Here is a 14,524-nt window from a genome sequence, read left to right as displayed (position 1 = left end):
ATAGTTAGTTGACGATATTATTAAAATTATTCAGATGGTTTTTGATGGTGCGATAATTATTTAAAATAAGTGAATATATTTGATTTCATTACATTAAATTATATATATGATTCATTTTATTAGGATTTTATTTTTGTAGGACATAATATTGATCAGGTGTGAAATAATTTGATATATTGAATGAGATTATGATATGATTTAGTATAAAAAATATAGTAAGATATGGAAAGAAATTATCTTAGTGGTGTAGTTTTAGAATAAAATAATCTGAAAAAAAATATTTGCAAATTATACATTAATAATTATTTGTATGTACTTTAGTTATTATTAGAAAATTTATTTTAAGAAATTATTTTTTTTGAGCTTAAATTTATTTTATTATATATTTGGTTTTGTTGTAATTCTTCTTAAGCAAATACATGTCTGGTAAAAAATATATTTTATTTAAATAATTTATTGATTGTATTTCATTATTGGCGCTGATGTGAATTATTGTTAATATTAATACAAATTATTAGACTATGCAATAGAAATGTTTTTTCTTACATTTATTTTGAGGCATGTGTTTTATAAAAAAATACAATAAATCTATTACATTTGATAAAGAATATAATAATTAATGAAAAAAAATAGTGGTGATGGCTAACATAAATTTATTAGAATAATTAATAAAAATAACAGTTGTAAATAAATCATAAAAGGGCATCTGGTTTTATTTGAATTTCTTTTCAAATTTATATATTTCTACTTGTTTTTTCGACTAATATGTACACTTAGTTGCAGAGTGTGGTTCTGAGTGACGTTAATTAAGTTTCGATATTATCAATAATCATCCTCAATTATATCAAATGTGCAATTCTTTCTAAAGTTACTTCAAAATATAAATAGTTTTAAATTGGAAAAAATTTTAAGTTTTAAATTAATAACGAAAACTTGTCTAAAAATAGATAAAAACAATTTATACGATAACTAACAAGTAAAAATAAATCTTTAAACATAAATAACAAACTGAATATAAAAAGCAAGACATTATTTAATACATTATGGACAAGTTATTGGAAGCAAAAACAAATATTAAATATTGCGTCTATGTCAGTCAGGAATTACTTATGAAAATACAGTAGCTGAGAAACTAAATAAAATAAATACATAAAAGATGTGCATATTCAAAAGAAAATATTTTTCTTTTCAAAAACAATTTCGCTAATTTTAATTTTTAGTCATTATATTTAAGCTAGAGATAAAAAGGGAAATACAAATAAAGGGAACCCTTTTTATTTTTTCAAATATATTCATTTGAGAAATGAGTCCTGAACAGAATCACTTAAAAAGGGAAAAAATAATAAAATATTATTCTAAAACGGAGTATTGAAACTAAAGTTCTTAAACAGTCTGCTCTAAGCTTACACCTTAAAGAAACAATTTATATTATACAATCCAAAAATTACGTGACCGAAAATTATAATGATAATTGTGAAACTAGAATTTACAAATGGACATAATTTATTTGATACTCCAACTAATAATACAGTTATTAGAAAATTAAAAAGAGTAAATAATAAGAAATAATGAGTGTGTAAAAAAAGAAATTAAAAATTTAAATTTAAAAAAGGAAAGAAGCATCACTGTGAAAGTTCCTCCCTCTCTCTATATATATAAGTGGACATGGATTCTCCAAAAAACAACAGGAGTTTATATTTCAGATTTTTCAGACATTGGCCATAACAAAAATCTGGCATAGAAATATAAAGTTGGAGATTGAGAAAAAAGAAAAGAAATGTCAGAAAGCATGGAAAGTTCTTCCTCACGTTCAATATGCAGATATACAAGCAGCACAACAGAGGAGCCATGCACATATGCAAGCAGCAAAACAGAGGAGTCATGCACTTATGCAAGCAGCACAACAGAGGAGTCATACACATATGCAAGCAGCAAAACAGAGGAGCCACGTACATATGCAAGCAGCACAACAGAGGAGTCATACACATATGCAAGCAACAAAACAGAGGAGCCAAGCACATATGCAAGCAGCACAACAGAGGAGTCATACACATATGCAAGCAACAAAACAGAGGAGCCAAGCACGTATGCAAGCAGCACAACAGAGGAGTCATACACATATGCAAGCAGCAAAACAGAGGAGTCATGCAGATATGCAAGCAGCACAACAGAGGAGCCATGCAGATATTCAAGCAGCACAACAGAGGAGTCATGCAGATATACAAGCGGTACAACAGAGGAATCATGCACGTGTGCAGGCAACAACATCTCATCAGAGGAACTGATCTTAGAGTTTCCAACACGACAAGAAGAAGATACAAAAAATAGTAATGCATATTTCGGAGTGGGTCTGTTCATTACTTTTTTGGCTCTGATGATTTGCTTTGCTAGTGCATTTTTCTATTTTTCAAAATAAATTAATTTCTTAACAAATTTTTATGTTAAATAAAATTTTCCTTGTTTACTTTTTTTAATGGGAGATTATTCCTATATTATTTCAAAATTCATAAATAGATCATTGCATACACACCCACAAGATTAACAGAAATATTAATTTATTGGGAAAAAATTTAAACTGTAAACGTTAACCTTTAATGAGTATAATGTGTTATGAAAAAAAAAATTAAATTTTGAGTAAACTGATTCTAAAATTGTTTTCTTAAATACATTTTTGATTTCATCCTCAATTATTATATATTTTTATTGTTAAAATTTAAAAATAATGAATATATAACTTTTCTAACCTAATGAAATTAATTTCTTTCAATTATTAAATGATATTTCAATTTAAGATGTAAACTTAACTTTTCAAATAGTCTAAAAAAATATTTAATTTTTAAAAGAAGTTAAACTTGTTGAGTCATTTAATTTTTAAAAAGAGTTAAATTTGTTGAATTAAAAAAAATTATATAAAAATGAATTTTCATTTCATGTCTAAATTTAAAAATTAAAAACATACTTAATTTATAATTTTAAAAATTTTAAATAAGGAAATTTTTAAGTTTTGAATTAGTAAAAAGAAAAGAAAATTGTATAAAAAAATAAAAATAATGTACATAGGAGAGTTAAAGTAAAAATAAATCTTTTAAACATAAATAAAGAATTAAAAATAAAAGGCAAGACATTTTAACCTCCATATCTGGATACCATTTAATACATTTTATGAGTGGGTAAGTTATAAACAACTTTCAAGGCAAAAATAATAAATTGGTAGAAAATGCTAAAATTAGTGGGTCATCTTCATTCTCCTCTGTGTAAATGACAATAAAGCAACCCACATATTTGAAGGAGCAAATATGGATCTTACACTTTCTGTGTCACCATGCATATAATGGAAAAAGCTTCTCACTGCACTATATAGTGGAAAGAGGAAAATCAAAAGATAAAGAGTAAATAGTAAAAGTTAATTTAAAAAAAAAATCCCCTTACACTTCAGATATTTTCGCCTAAGCTTAACAACAATTTAAAGTTTTAACAAAATGTTTACAAATGTAATTAATTTTCTAATTAGTAAGGGAATTGATGCTAAATACATAGCGACCTAGCACGATTATTATCAAGGAGTGTTGTTTTCACAAATAATCACCATAATGATTGATTTGCACGAATTTCGTTAAGCACGGGTTTAGATTCAGACTTGTGTATATAAAAAGAAACAATGAGAGCTATTTTTAATATAATTTCCATTCTAATGTTTTATTCTTTACCCAAACAATCTTTTGAAAATGCAACTTTCCTAATTTTAAATTTTAATTATTCCTAATTTTAAATTTCAATTATTTTTAAGTTAAAAAATAAATGCGAATAATGCAAACCGTTTTATTTTTTAAAAAACATTCATTTAGAAATGACAGTCCTAGAGTCACTTAAAAATGGAAAAAATAATAAAATATTATTCTAAAATAGAGTATTGAAATTGAAGTTCTTAAACAGTCTACTCGAGTCTTACACATTATAAAAACAATTTATATTATACAATCGAATAATTATGGTGAGCAAAAATTATAATAATACAACAGAAGTGAATATTGTGAAGAGTAATAATTATAACAGAAAAAAGGGAAAAGCACAGTAGCGTGTGTGATTGCTCTTGTGAGCACCTTAATCATATATTAATGCCATGTGAAACTAAATTTACAAATGAACAGAATTTATTCTACAATCAATCCAATAATATTACATTTATTAGAGGAAGAAGAAAAAGAATAAATAAAAAAGAAATTGAGGATTTAAATTTAAAAAAGAAAAAAGGCATAAGTGTGAAAAGTCTCTCCCTCTCTCTATATATAATTGGACAAAACAAAAGGAGTTTATATTTGAGATTTCTCCACAGTGGCGAAAACGAAATATAAAGTTGGAGATTGTGAAAGAAGAAAGGAAATGTCAGAAGCACGCAGATATGTAAGAAATATCTCAACAGAGGAACTGATTGCAGAGTTTCCATCCCGAAAAAGAGAAAGAAAAGTCAGCAAATGTTTCGTGTACAGTCTGGTAATCTTTGTGATGATAACGTTGATTTGCCTTATTCTTGCACTTTTGATGTCACACGTGGGAGATCCCAAAATTGAATTCAAATCAGCAAGGTTGATGAACAATACTAACGATTATCATAACGTTTCTTCAACCTCTTCCTTCAATGTCACCATAGTTGTTCGTGTCAGTCTCAGCAGTCCTAGATTTGTCTCCTTCGATTACGAGGCGAGCGCAGCGAGTGTGACGTATGAGAATTCCGGTAAACGTGTTGGTGTTTCCAGATTGAAAGCTGCCACATTGGAGGCCAAGGAAACCAGAGATATGGACTTGACGGTTCACATGAATTTCGGGAAGAAAGCAAATCTAACTGATTATTCCAACTCAGGCATGCTCAAACTCAGAAGCTACGCAAAATTAAGTGGTACACTGCACACGTTCAAGCTGCTAAAGAAGAGAAAGACCATTCGAGTGTTTTGCACCATCAATCTCGACTTCACCTCATTTTCCACTCAAAACTTCCAATGTTAAGGTTCTTATCATTCTTTCTTTTAACTCTAGCTTTTTCTAAATCATTTGAGAATAAATACATTTTAACCATGCTATATATTGTTCACAAACTTTTTCATTTTTCTCTGTAACATATCTTAATAGGTATTAAATTATAAAAATATATTATTATATATGTATATGTATATTACTAAAATTATGCTATTTTTTTTTCGCATGTATTCCTTTCAAGATTTTCTGCAAACTATTAACTGTATGAACATTTTCTTACACATGGTAAACTTACCTCCAAATTGTAATTTTTTGGATTTTATAGATTAGGAGATTTCAAAATTATCTACGTGAGGATTTCCCAGGTGCATTGCCAATGGATTAAGTCTCCCTTCAAATCACAATTCCTAAATTCTTTTTCTAGTTTGAGAAGGTGAATTTTCAGAGAAAGTGAGTAGAAAATTTTTTATTGTTTTTTTTTAAAGATTTGAATGTAAAGTAAGTGGATTTGGTGATGAATTATTTGATTAATGTGATAGATAAAAAAATATTAAATTAAAAAGTGAGATTATTGTTTTTTTATAATTAAAATTGATATATTATTATTAGTATTAGTATTAGTATTAATATTATATTTTTCTTTAATATTAATTAAAATTGATATATTTTTGTTTTCACCATTAATTATTAAACTTGCAATTAATTCAACCGAAATATAAGCAACCAATACCCCAATACTAAAAGTCATTTACGATTTCTTGGCTCACACGAAATTTGTAGGGTATGTCCAATAAAAAATCAGGAAAGAATTAAAGGAACAAGGTTGTCATCTTTTAATGGAGTACAAAAGTTGAAGAAAAAGGAGAGTCTTTAAGTGTTAAAAGTTATTTTTAAGCAAACCGCATATGAAAGGGAATTTCTCATTTTGTTTTCATTTTTTTAGGGTGTGTTGCAGTATTATTTTTTTCTTAATTTCTTATTCATGATTTTAGTCTTTCTAATTTTTTAACTATATTTAATATATTTAAAATGTTTACAACTTAAATTTATTTATTTTTGTACTTTTTTTCTTAATTTTTGTCCGATTGAATGTGATAATAGAAATATTTATTCAAAACATGATTAAAAATATATATTTGCTTAGTTTAATGTGTATTTCACTGTAACTAAATTAAAACAGAGGAATGAAATTCCATTTAATAGTGAAAAATTACAAAATAAAGATATTTAATATTTAATAAAATATAATAAATAATTTTCACTCTGATACATTTATTAAAAAATATTATAACTATAAAAACACACTATATACACAAAAACTATAAAATTTATAGTTTTTAAAAAAAAAAACACAAAAAATACTTATCCTATGAAATCAAATCGCTCCTTCAAAACTAGAGATACATCAAACATGCGTCCCCATCTTCTTACATCGTAAGATAATCATTGCAATAAGAGAAAAAAACATAAAAAATAACAAATCACAAAAACAAGGTAAGTTAGTTAAAAAGGAGTTACAAATAGCACAACATAATATAAATCATTTATTTTGCACATCGGATGTAAATTTCAACTATCTCTTTTAAGTACATCAAAATTGTGAAAATCATTTCTCTAATCATAGACTTCAAATCAAATATCTTAACAATCAAATTAAAGATTCATATGTCTAGGACCTCCTAACAAAATTTTAATTCGACTTAACGATTAACGAAGCAAAAATATTATTTTTCTTAAGATGATTTAAACAAGAAAAATAGGACGGCGTCTGATGCTGAGAAAATGGTGTCCAATGCTATAGCCCCGGAAACCCACTCATTTAAGAGTGTTTGACAATCCAGAAGTGGTTCTCAACGCCCCCAAGTTAGTGGTCATTGTCTTAGTAGTGTTTGACGATGTATAAGAAGCGAAAATTGCATGTTTGAGTTTTAATTGAGAAAATTGACTTTTTTTAATCTATTCTCCAATTAATAAACTTCATAATACTTTAATATATCAATCTCTTAGTTCAAGAAGTGTCAAGTTGGGTTAGTGAAAAATTTCATAAAAAAGTTCATGTTATCAACAAAACTCAAAGAACAAAGAGAAAACATGATTTTTCTACATAAAGATAAAGATGTTGAAATTGATATGTCTAAATGCTTTCACACTTTTTATAGTAAAACACAAACATCTTTCTACATAAAGATAAAGATGTTGAAATTGATATGTCTAAATGCTTTCACACTTTTTATAGTAAAACACAAACATCTGATTCAAATCATTGCATTTAGACCAAAATTCCTTTGAACGTAAATTTGCATAGAAATCATAGCACATCAAATTACATTTTGTCAACCACTTCAATTATTTAACACATCCACATTTATCTCAATAAGTTCCAATTTAAAACAAACTTTCAAACATAGTAAATTCATGTTTGTAGAATCTCCTAATTTAACTCAGTGAACAACATTGTAATTACACAATAAAGTTAGCTTCTTTTATCTTAAAATGGTACCTATAGGTTTCATAGACAACTTGATAACTCTCTCCTCATCACAAAAAACTTATATGTCCATAAAAGTTCATATTAAGGATCTAAAGGCATGATTTTGTTCATCAACACAGATAACTCATAGAAGCAATAAAAAAAACGTGCAAACTAGAAAATTTCAAAAAACAAGAAAAAGAGATTGAGATTCTCTATAATAGGAAAGAAGATAAACTTACTCTGCTCAAAGGTTTAATTGATAAGGTTTGTAGAATTTGTTGTGATTATTACAAAAGTAGTCTCTGATAAAACAAAAAAGAAAAAGATTTGAGCGAGAAAATTTGAGAGAAAAAATTAAAATTGAAGGGTGAAAGTATTTGAAAATATGAATTTTCTCATGTAGGCTATCTTCATTTATTTATTTTTAAAAGAAAGAGTGTCTTGAAAGGAACATGTTTCTCCAAATGTTGAATAAAATCATATTCATATCTTGATTGAAATAAAGTTTTATATCAATAATCATAGTAAAAATGCATTAAATCAAACATTTTAAGGATGAAGATACATATAATCGTGTAACAACTTCATGTTGATAGGACGAAACAGGTTGTAAGTGTTATAATATTACGAATTTCAAGAATTTCTTTATAAGATTAATAAAGAGTGAGAATGCAAATAGAATATTGCCTAAAGGAGGAAAAGATGGAAAATGTTTGCTCAGTAAATTATATGATTACTGATTGAATTGGCGAGCAAAGCCCAATAGGAAATACAGAAAACGGAATAGTTGAGGAAGCCCAATAAGTCCAACTTGCCCAATAGTATCTATTATTTAATTATTGGATATCACATTTCAGCTGTCCAAGGAAGAAATACCATTTTCGTTGTCTTTCAAAAAGTTTTGAGAAGATAAAACTAAATGGCTGATGTAATGTTCAAAAGACAAAAATGAAATGGTATTCATAAGGATAAAATAAAATCTCGCCACATTAAAATTTATATTCCATTTGAGGTTTGAAAAAAAAATCCATAAGAAAATTATGTTAAATTGTAATTTTCTAATAGATTTCTTAAAAAACTTTTTATGATTAAGATTTTGTAATATATGTATATATATATATATATATATATATATATATATATATATATATATATATATATATATATATATATATATATATATATATTAAATTATAATATTTGAAATAATTAAATAGATTTTGAGAAATTTAAAAGATTTGGAACATTTGTTTTAAAAAAAAGTATAAGTTCTTTATACTTTTACCTTTATATAGTGAAATACGTTTTAAACTACATTCTTTTATTTTGTAAAATAAAATGTGATGTAATTAGTGCTGATATTACTGTAAAACATTCCCGATTTTTTACTAATCACCATTTATCATTAAAAAAATAGGTATTTTATTGAAAATAAAAAATTAGTAAGTAAATTATTATTCTTTTAATAATTTTTTTAATAAAATATTTTAAAAAATTGTAGCAGTAAAAATATAATAATAAAAAATCATAGCTATAAATACTATTGGAAAATTAGCGCTTTGTATTATTATTATTTTAAAAAGTAAGTTAATAAAAGAAAATCTTCATTGGAGTAGATTATTTCTAAATGTTAATACAGGTAATTTCGTTGAAACAAGGTAAAAAAAAAAAACTTGCCAAATATAGAAGAAATAATTGCATTAAAGATCTATAGATTAAATGTTTACCAAAACCGTGAAGTCGCGGAGTGTAAAAGACCTATTATGATTGTTATAAACAAAAGAAATTATGAGGAATTTAGCTGATGAGAAAAATAGGTTAATTGAATGCAGAAATAGTGTATTTGATTATTTGGGTATCCATTATTTGATTAAGAATTAATGGACGAATATGACGAATCCCATGATTGATTGAGTGTGTATGGAACTGGAAAACATCTTTGGTGACAATAAGGAAACATTTTATGGGAAGATTGAGGAAAATACAAGAGTTGTTAAATCAGGAGAAGCTATGGATCCTAGAAACGGGAGACAGAAGCAATTTAACTGTCAAAGCCAAATTATACTTCCATTCCTCTCATTTTCAAACTCACAAGTACCCACTCATGGATTATATTATTAACTTGTCCCCTTCTAAAACCAAAATGACGACAAAGTTTAACATCATGACATATGCAATCGGTGGGAAAGATTTAAGGAGCTGGGTTTTCAAGTGGGTCCAAATCACGGGCCCTAGAGACCACCATCATGAAGCTAAGTAGGGCCCATTGGGCTCAAATGGTGGAGGGGGCTTCCCATCCAACTTTTAGGATGACGTGGCGGGAGCCCTTGGGAGGGGTATCTTGGGCTCCAAATGTGACACAAAGAGACAAATTGAATATACGACACCATATCCCGACACACACGAATCGGTGCACCAAATTTAATAAAATACACACAGCTTCATCAATTTCGATACCTGCTAGCTGAGCCTGAGACACGTGATTGATTGCAGAGCCAAAGACCCAAACCAGTTTTATTTATTTTTATGCAAACAAAGGCAGCACAGAACGTGCCTCTTTCTCGCATTCATGCCCTTATGCTGTGTTAAATTCCATTTCCACCCTCCTCACTCTCTTTCCTCGTTCAAACACTCTTTTCCTATCTTCCCCAAAAGAAAATCCAACTTTCACTGCTCATGTCGCTCTCTTTCCCACTTCTCTGACCGCATTTTCCCTCTTCTCGAGTAACTATGATGCTTCATATTATTAAAAGTTTCAAACTTTATGAAATCAACAGCAATAATTATTAGCCGAACCATTCTTTCTACCCGCACCTTGACCACTACACCAGGTTTTAAAAAATACCCAATTGTGTCCACACAGACATTAGATTCACGAATCACCTTTTAAAGTATCGATTATTCAGCGCTCAGTAAAAACAATGGAAAATAAGGAAGGAAGTCAATGGTACCCACAAAGTAAAGGAAAACAATTTGTACAGGAGGAGTAGATTTAGGGTGGTATTTGATGTGGCCTGGCTAGAGCTACATTACATAGATACATAGAGATACGTCCAAGAGAAACATACACGGAAAAGCTCTGTTTCTTCTTTCGCTTTATCGGAAAGAGCTTTACAGTTTACACTACCAAGGAAGAAAAAAGAGAGTCACTAAGCTAATGGGTGACGAGCTTCATTCATCTGAACAAATCATGGAGCCCCACCACTCTCCTTTTACCTTTTCTTTTCTTTTCTTTTTTTCACTTCCTTGTAGTGTAAAATCTAATCTAATCTAAGTAATAACATTCTCCTTTTTACACTGACACCGCCGGTGGTGACACTCGAAAGGAACCAACATTTCTTTTATCATGTCGAAAGGCGCTTCTCATTGCCTTCATTCATGGATATCTCGTGCGATGGATGGCTCACCGAACGCGGAAGCTGAGAAGACTCGCACTCTGTTTCCACAAAGTACAAACAAACACTGCTCATAATTAATTATTTAACTATATTCATTAAATGTCGCAAAAAAAAAAACATAGAAAATGAATTACTATTACTGATGTATTACCGGCTCTGGAGGCATTGAAGGATCTCTTGCAGTGTAAAATGGCACCCTGAATTCCATCCTGTTGCTGCAACAGCGAATCATCGCGCCGCTTCGAAGACACAAATGGCGGCGGAGCCGCCGCCACAGCCGAAGACGCCGAGCGGCTTTTCCCTAACTGTTTACACACGACGCTAAGCCCTGCGGATAGTTTTTGTGTTTGAGTTGTCTTGAGGTTAGTTTCGGCGGCGGCGGGGACAACAGGTTCGGGTTCGGCCGTGGGCGTTGGAAGAGGTGATTTAGCGGCGGAGTTTAAGGTGAGCTTGTCGGCGTAGCGGCGGGAGACTCTGACGTAGAGAGGCTTAACCATTTTGAAATATTTTTGCACGACTTCTTTGGAGAAACGCTTCTCTTCGGACGGCGGTGGTTGTTCGTTGGAAGTGTGTTTTTGGGTTTTGTTGTTTCCTTTGGAGGTGAAGAGAGAGACGATGGGGACCTCTTCCACTTTGAATTTGACGGTGAAGTGCTTCTTGTCTTTGTGGGCCTCTGGATTTGCGGAATCGAAAACGTTGTTGTTGGTGGTGGCGTTGGAGTCCTTGTCTTTGTCAGTGGGCTTGGGCTTCTTGAGGCCCAGCATGAAGACGCGGAATTTGGTGGCGGATTTTAGAAGGGAGGCGGTGAACTGAGGCTTGGAGTTAGGTTCGGAGGAGAAAGAGGAAGGGTCCACGTGCAGCAGCTTTCCCTTGAAAAACAGATCCTCCGACGGAGACAGCGAAAGGTTGGGATCACTACGATCGTTGCTGGAAGGGGACAGAGTAAACTTAAACTCTCTCTCGCCGTCTGATTCTTCGAGGTTAATATCTTCTTCTTCTTCTTCGTCTTCGTCTTCGCCGTCTTCTCGGGTGTTGTTGCCGTTTGTATTTTCGTTAGCGTCTTCGTCGGGAACGGTGAACTCTAAGTCGAAGAAGGGGCCGTCGTCGTCGTTGTCGTTGTCTTCGTCGCTTTCGGTTGCATTTTCGTTTTCGACGGCGGTGAGGATAGTGGTGGTGGGGGCGGCGCGTGAAGGAGTGTCGGAGGAAGGCGGAAGTCCGAGAGCGCCACCGCCTCTCCAGTATTTGAGCAAGGTGAAAGCTTCCATGGTCGGGAGAGCCAGTATACAGAGAGAGACAGAGAGAGAAAGAAGGGTAGAGAAAAGAAAAGAGTGATTTTTTTTTTCTTAATGGAGTTTACAATAGTGGAATAGTGAGGGAGAGAGTAAACAGAGAGAGAAACAGAGAGAAAGGTTTGATTTATTTATTAAATATGTGAGATTCCTTTGGTTGGTGCATGGTGCAGGATTGTCATGTGAAGTGAGTCAGATAAAAAAAATAAGGGTTGAAGTAAGAGTAAATCTGTGAATTTAGTATGTGAGTGGGGCTGCATTCTATAGCATTGAATTCATTATCCATTATTTAATTTTGTAGTGTACAAGTATCTTACCTAGCCTATGCTTCTGCAGTAAAGTATCACTCTTTATTACTGCAAACCATTAAATTAATTACAGATTCAATTCAGACTAACCATTTATATATAACTACAGATTTGATTTCTTATGTGAACTTCCATTTTATTATTTTCTTGAGGGTGGTGGTGAATACTGACCCATGAACATGGCTCACAATAAGGGTCCGGATTCGACTCGGATTGTACTGTACGATTCTGCCTTTTCCCCCAAAACATTGCCTTTCTGTGCTTTTCCCCCTCCTATTTTTGTTTAACCTTTTCAACAAAAAAATGTCAAATACTTATCTTCTGCCTTTCCAAAATTTAAAAAACAAATTATTCATACTTAGCTTATTTTCAATAATTATAAATAAAAATTAACTTGTCCTGAGATAGCGCACAAAAGTCAATGTAAACCGTTGCATCTGAGAAACCTATTTTTCTTATTTAAACAAAATATAATAATGAATAAAAAATATTGAAAGTCCGTTTGAATGTCATTTATACATTGTTTAGGAAAAATGGTAGTGGGTGTTGAATGAAGAAACTGAATTTTAAAATTGGATTAAAGGTGGGCCTCCCATAATATGAAAAACAGATTCATAACTCACGTGCCTCGTTCACTCATGGGTGTGGGGAACCAAGCCCAACTCCTATTTTTTTTTTTAATTATCAGACTGGAATGTAGTATTTTGAAGTTTATGTTAGAAAAAGGACCTCGTTTCTTTTTTATCTTTTCCTTTTTGTTTTACATGAGCCTAGTTTGACATCTGGCCATGTAAAATATCACATGGACTTAGTCTTTTTATAAAATTTAGTGACATTCTAAAATAACTGCTATTTAACACCTATGTTATGTTTTTTAATCTTATTTATATAAAAAGACGTGGTATTTTTATTCTTTTAATTTAATCTTAAATATTTAAGTGTTTAAATTTGAAAATAATAGGTTTAATGTTTCGGTAGATCCCTATTTTCGTCCAGAATCTCAAATAGATTCCTTTCTTGTTCGGTATTTCAATTGGGTCCTTATTTTTGTAAAATTGAAACAATTAGAGACTTGCCGTCAAATTGGAGAAACGACCGTTTAAGATTGGGTTACGTGACATGGTTAGTGTATTGTTTAATTAGATGTGACATTTGTTTAATCAGATGTGGCATTAAAAAGAAGTTTGAATTGTATTTTGTATTAAAAATTGGATTGCAAAGAGGGAAAATCATATTTACTTAATGGCAAACTAGGCAAACTTCTTTTTTTCTTCGATTGGAAGTGCAATTTCTTCGACACCATCAACCTAGGTAACAACAAAATCTACAGTCTCTGGTATGGCTAGAGCAGCATGACTCTGGAAGCAAGGTTCATTTTTCTTCTAAATACCCCCAATGAGTGGCATAGATCCTATCCAACATACACAGTCCATGAAATTCGTCTTCAATTCCTTTCAATACCAACACTGACCCAAATTCAATCTTCCATGGTTACATATCTTCCACCAAGCGAGATACCAACTTACCCTCTTCATCACTCTCAAGCTCATTTTTCACCTGCATCAAAAACCCCGAAGCTACCATTGTTATCTCATGCAGACACCATCAAACCGAAGCTGGTTGTTCACGACAACCCTCATAAAGCAAATGCTATGTCTAGTAGTAGGAAGAGGAGGTGCGACATAATCGCGATGAGAGGTGGCAGCATGGTGTGTCGAACATCCCGAGTGAAGAGAGAGGTCCGACGACAACTAACAATGGAAGAGGAGACCAATCCTCACGACTTCGACCGGTTATTGAGGACGGCGTCGGCGGTAGCGATCCTAGTTCGTGTTGGCAACGTCGCAGGGAGAGACGAGATTTCTCTCTCGCGCGCGAAAAGGAGGACGAAGTTTGGGCTGCTCCGTCCGACGTGGGTGGCGTCGTCGGTGACGCTCTTGGCCAGTGAAAGGAAGGCGCAACGTAGGGTAGGGGCTACCGCGTTAGAGGTTGAAGGAAGAGACATTTCTCTCTTTCCCTTTTCGTGCATATCCCTTAGGATTTTAGGGTTCTGAAGAAGAAAAGGGGTTTCCCCCTCCTCGTGGA

At 31.5% G+C, this 14,524-nt stretch overlaps 2 protein-coding genes across 3 annotated transcripts; one reads left to right on the top strand and one right to left on the bottom strand.

The window, feature by feature from the left end:
- Positions 1–4,308: 4,308 nt before the first annotated feature.
- On the top strand, positions 4,309–5,075 carry LOC108320355 (late embryogenesis abundant protein At1g64065). The gene has a single exon (XM_017551744.2). The coding sequence runs from the start codon at positions 4,381–4,383 to the stop codon at positions 4,999–5,001; it is 621 nt and encodes a 206-aa protein (XP_017407233.1). The 5' UTR covers positions 4,309–4,380; the 3' UTR covers positions 5,002–5,075.
- A 5,298-nt stretch (positions 5,076–10,373) lies between these two features.
- On the bottom strand, positions 10,374–12,412 carry LOC108320335 (probable membrane-associated kinase regulator 2). Of its 2 annotated transcripts, none has more exons than XM_052869406.1 (2): positions 10,994–12,412; positions 10,374–10,906 (listed from the first exon to the last, which is right to left on the bottom strand). In XM_052869406.1, the coding sequence occupies exons 1-2, from the start codon at positions 12,105–12,107 to the stop codon at positions 10,848–10,850; spliced, it is 1,173 nt and encodes a 390-aa protein (XP_052725366.1). In that variant the 5' UTR covers positions 12,108–12,412; the 3' UTR covers positions 10,374–10,847. The 2 variants fall into 2 exon arrangements, with proteins under 2 accessions (XP_052725366.1, XP_017407211.1); XM_017551722.2 differs by having other exon boundaries at positions 10,374–10,880.
- Between the last annotated feature and the right edge of the window lie 2,112 nt (positions 12,413–14,524).

This window comes from Vigna angularis, chromosome 10 (assembly GCF_016808095.1).
Source record: "Vigna angularis cultivar LongXiaoDou No.4 chromosome 10, ASM1680809v1, whole genome shotgun sequence".
Lineage (NCBI taxonomy): Eukaryota > Viridiplantae > Streptophyta > Magnoliopsida > Fabales > Fabaceae > Vigna > Vigna angularis.
The sequence above is the reverse complement of the archived record's forward strand: the minus strand, read 5'-3'. Positions and strand labels throughout refer to the sequence as shown.

Bases quoted from the DNA above. Each gene is read 5' to 3' on its own strand.
- LOC108320355 (XM_017551744.2), top strand. From the start codon at position 4,381: ATGTCAGAAGCACGCAGATATGTAAGAAATATCTCAACAGAGGAACTG.
- LOC108320335 (XM_017551722.2), bottom strand. From the start codon at position 12,107: ATGGAAGCTTTCACCTTGCTCAAATACTGGAGAGGCGGTGGCGCTCTC. The intron at 10,881-10,993 runs GTAATACATCAG...TTGTGGAAACAG, and splicing joins CTTCAATGCCTCCAGAGCCG to AGTGCGAGTCTTCTCAGCTT.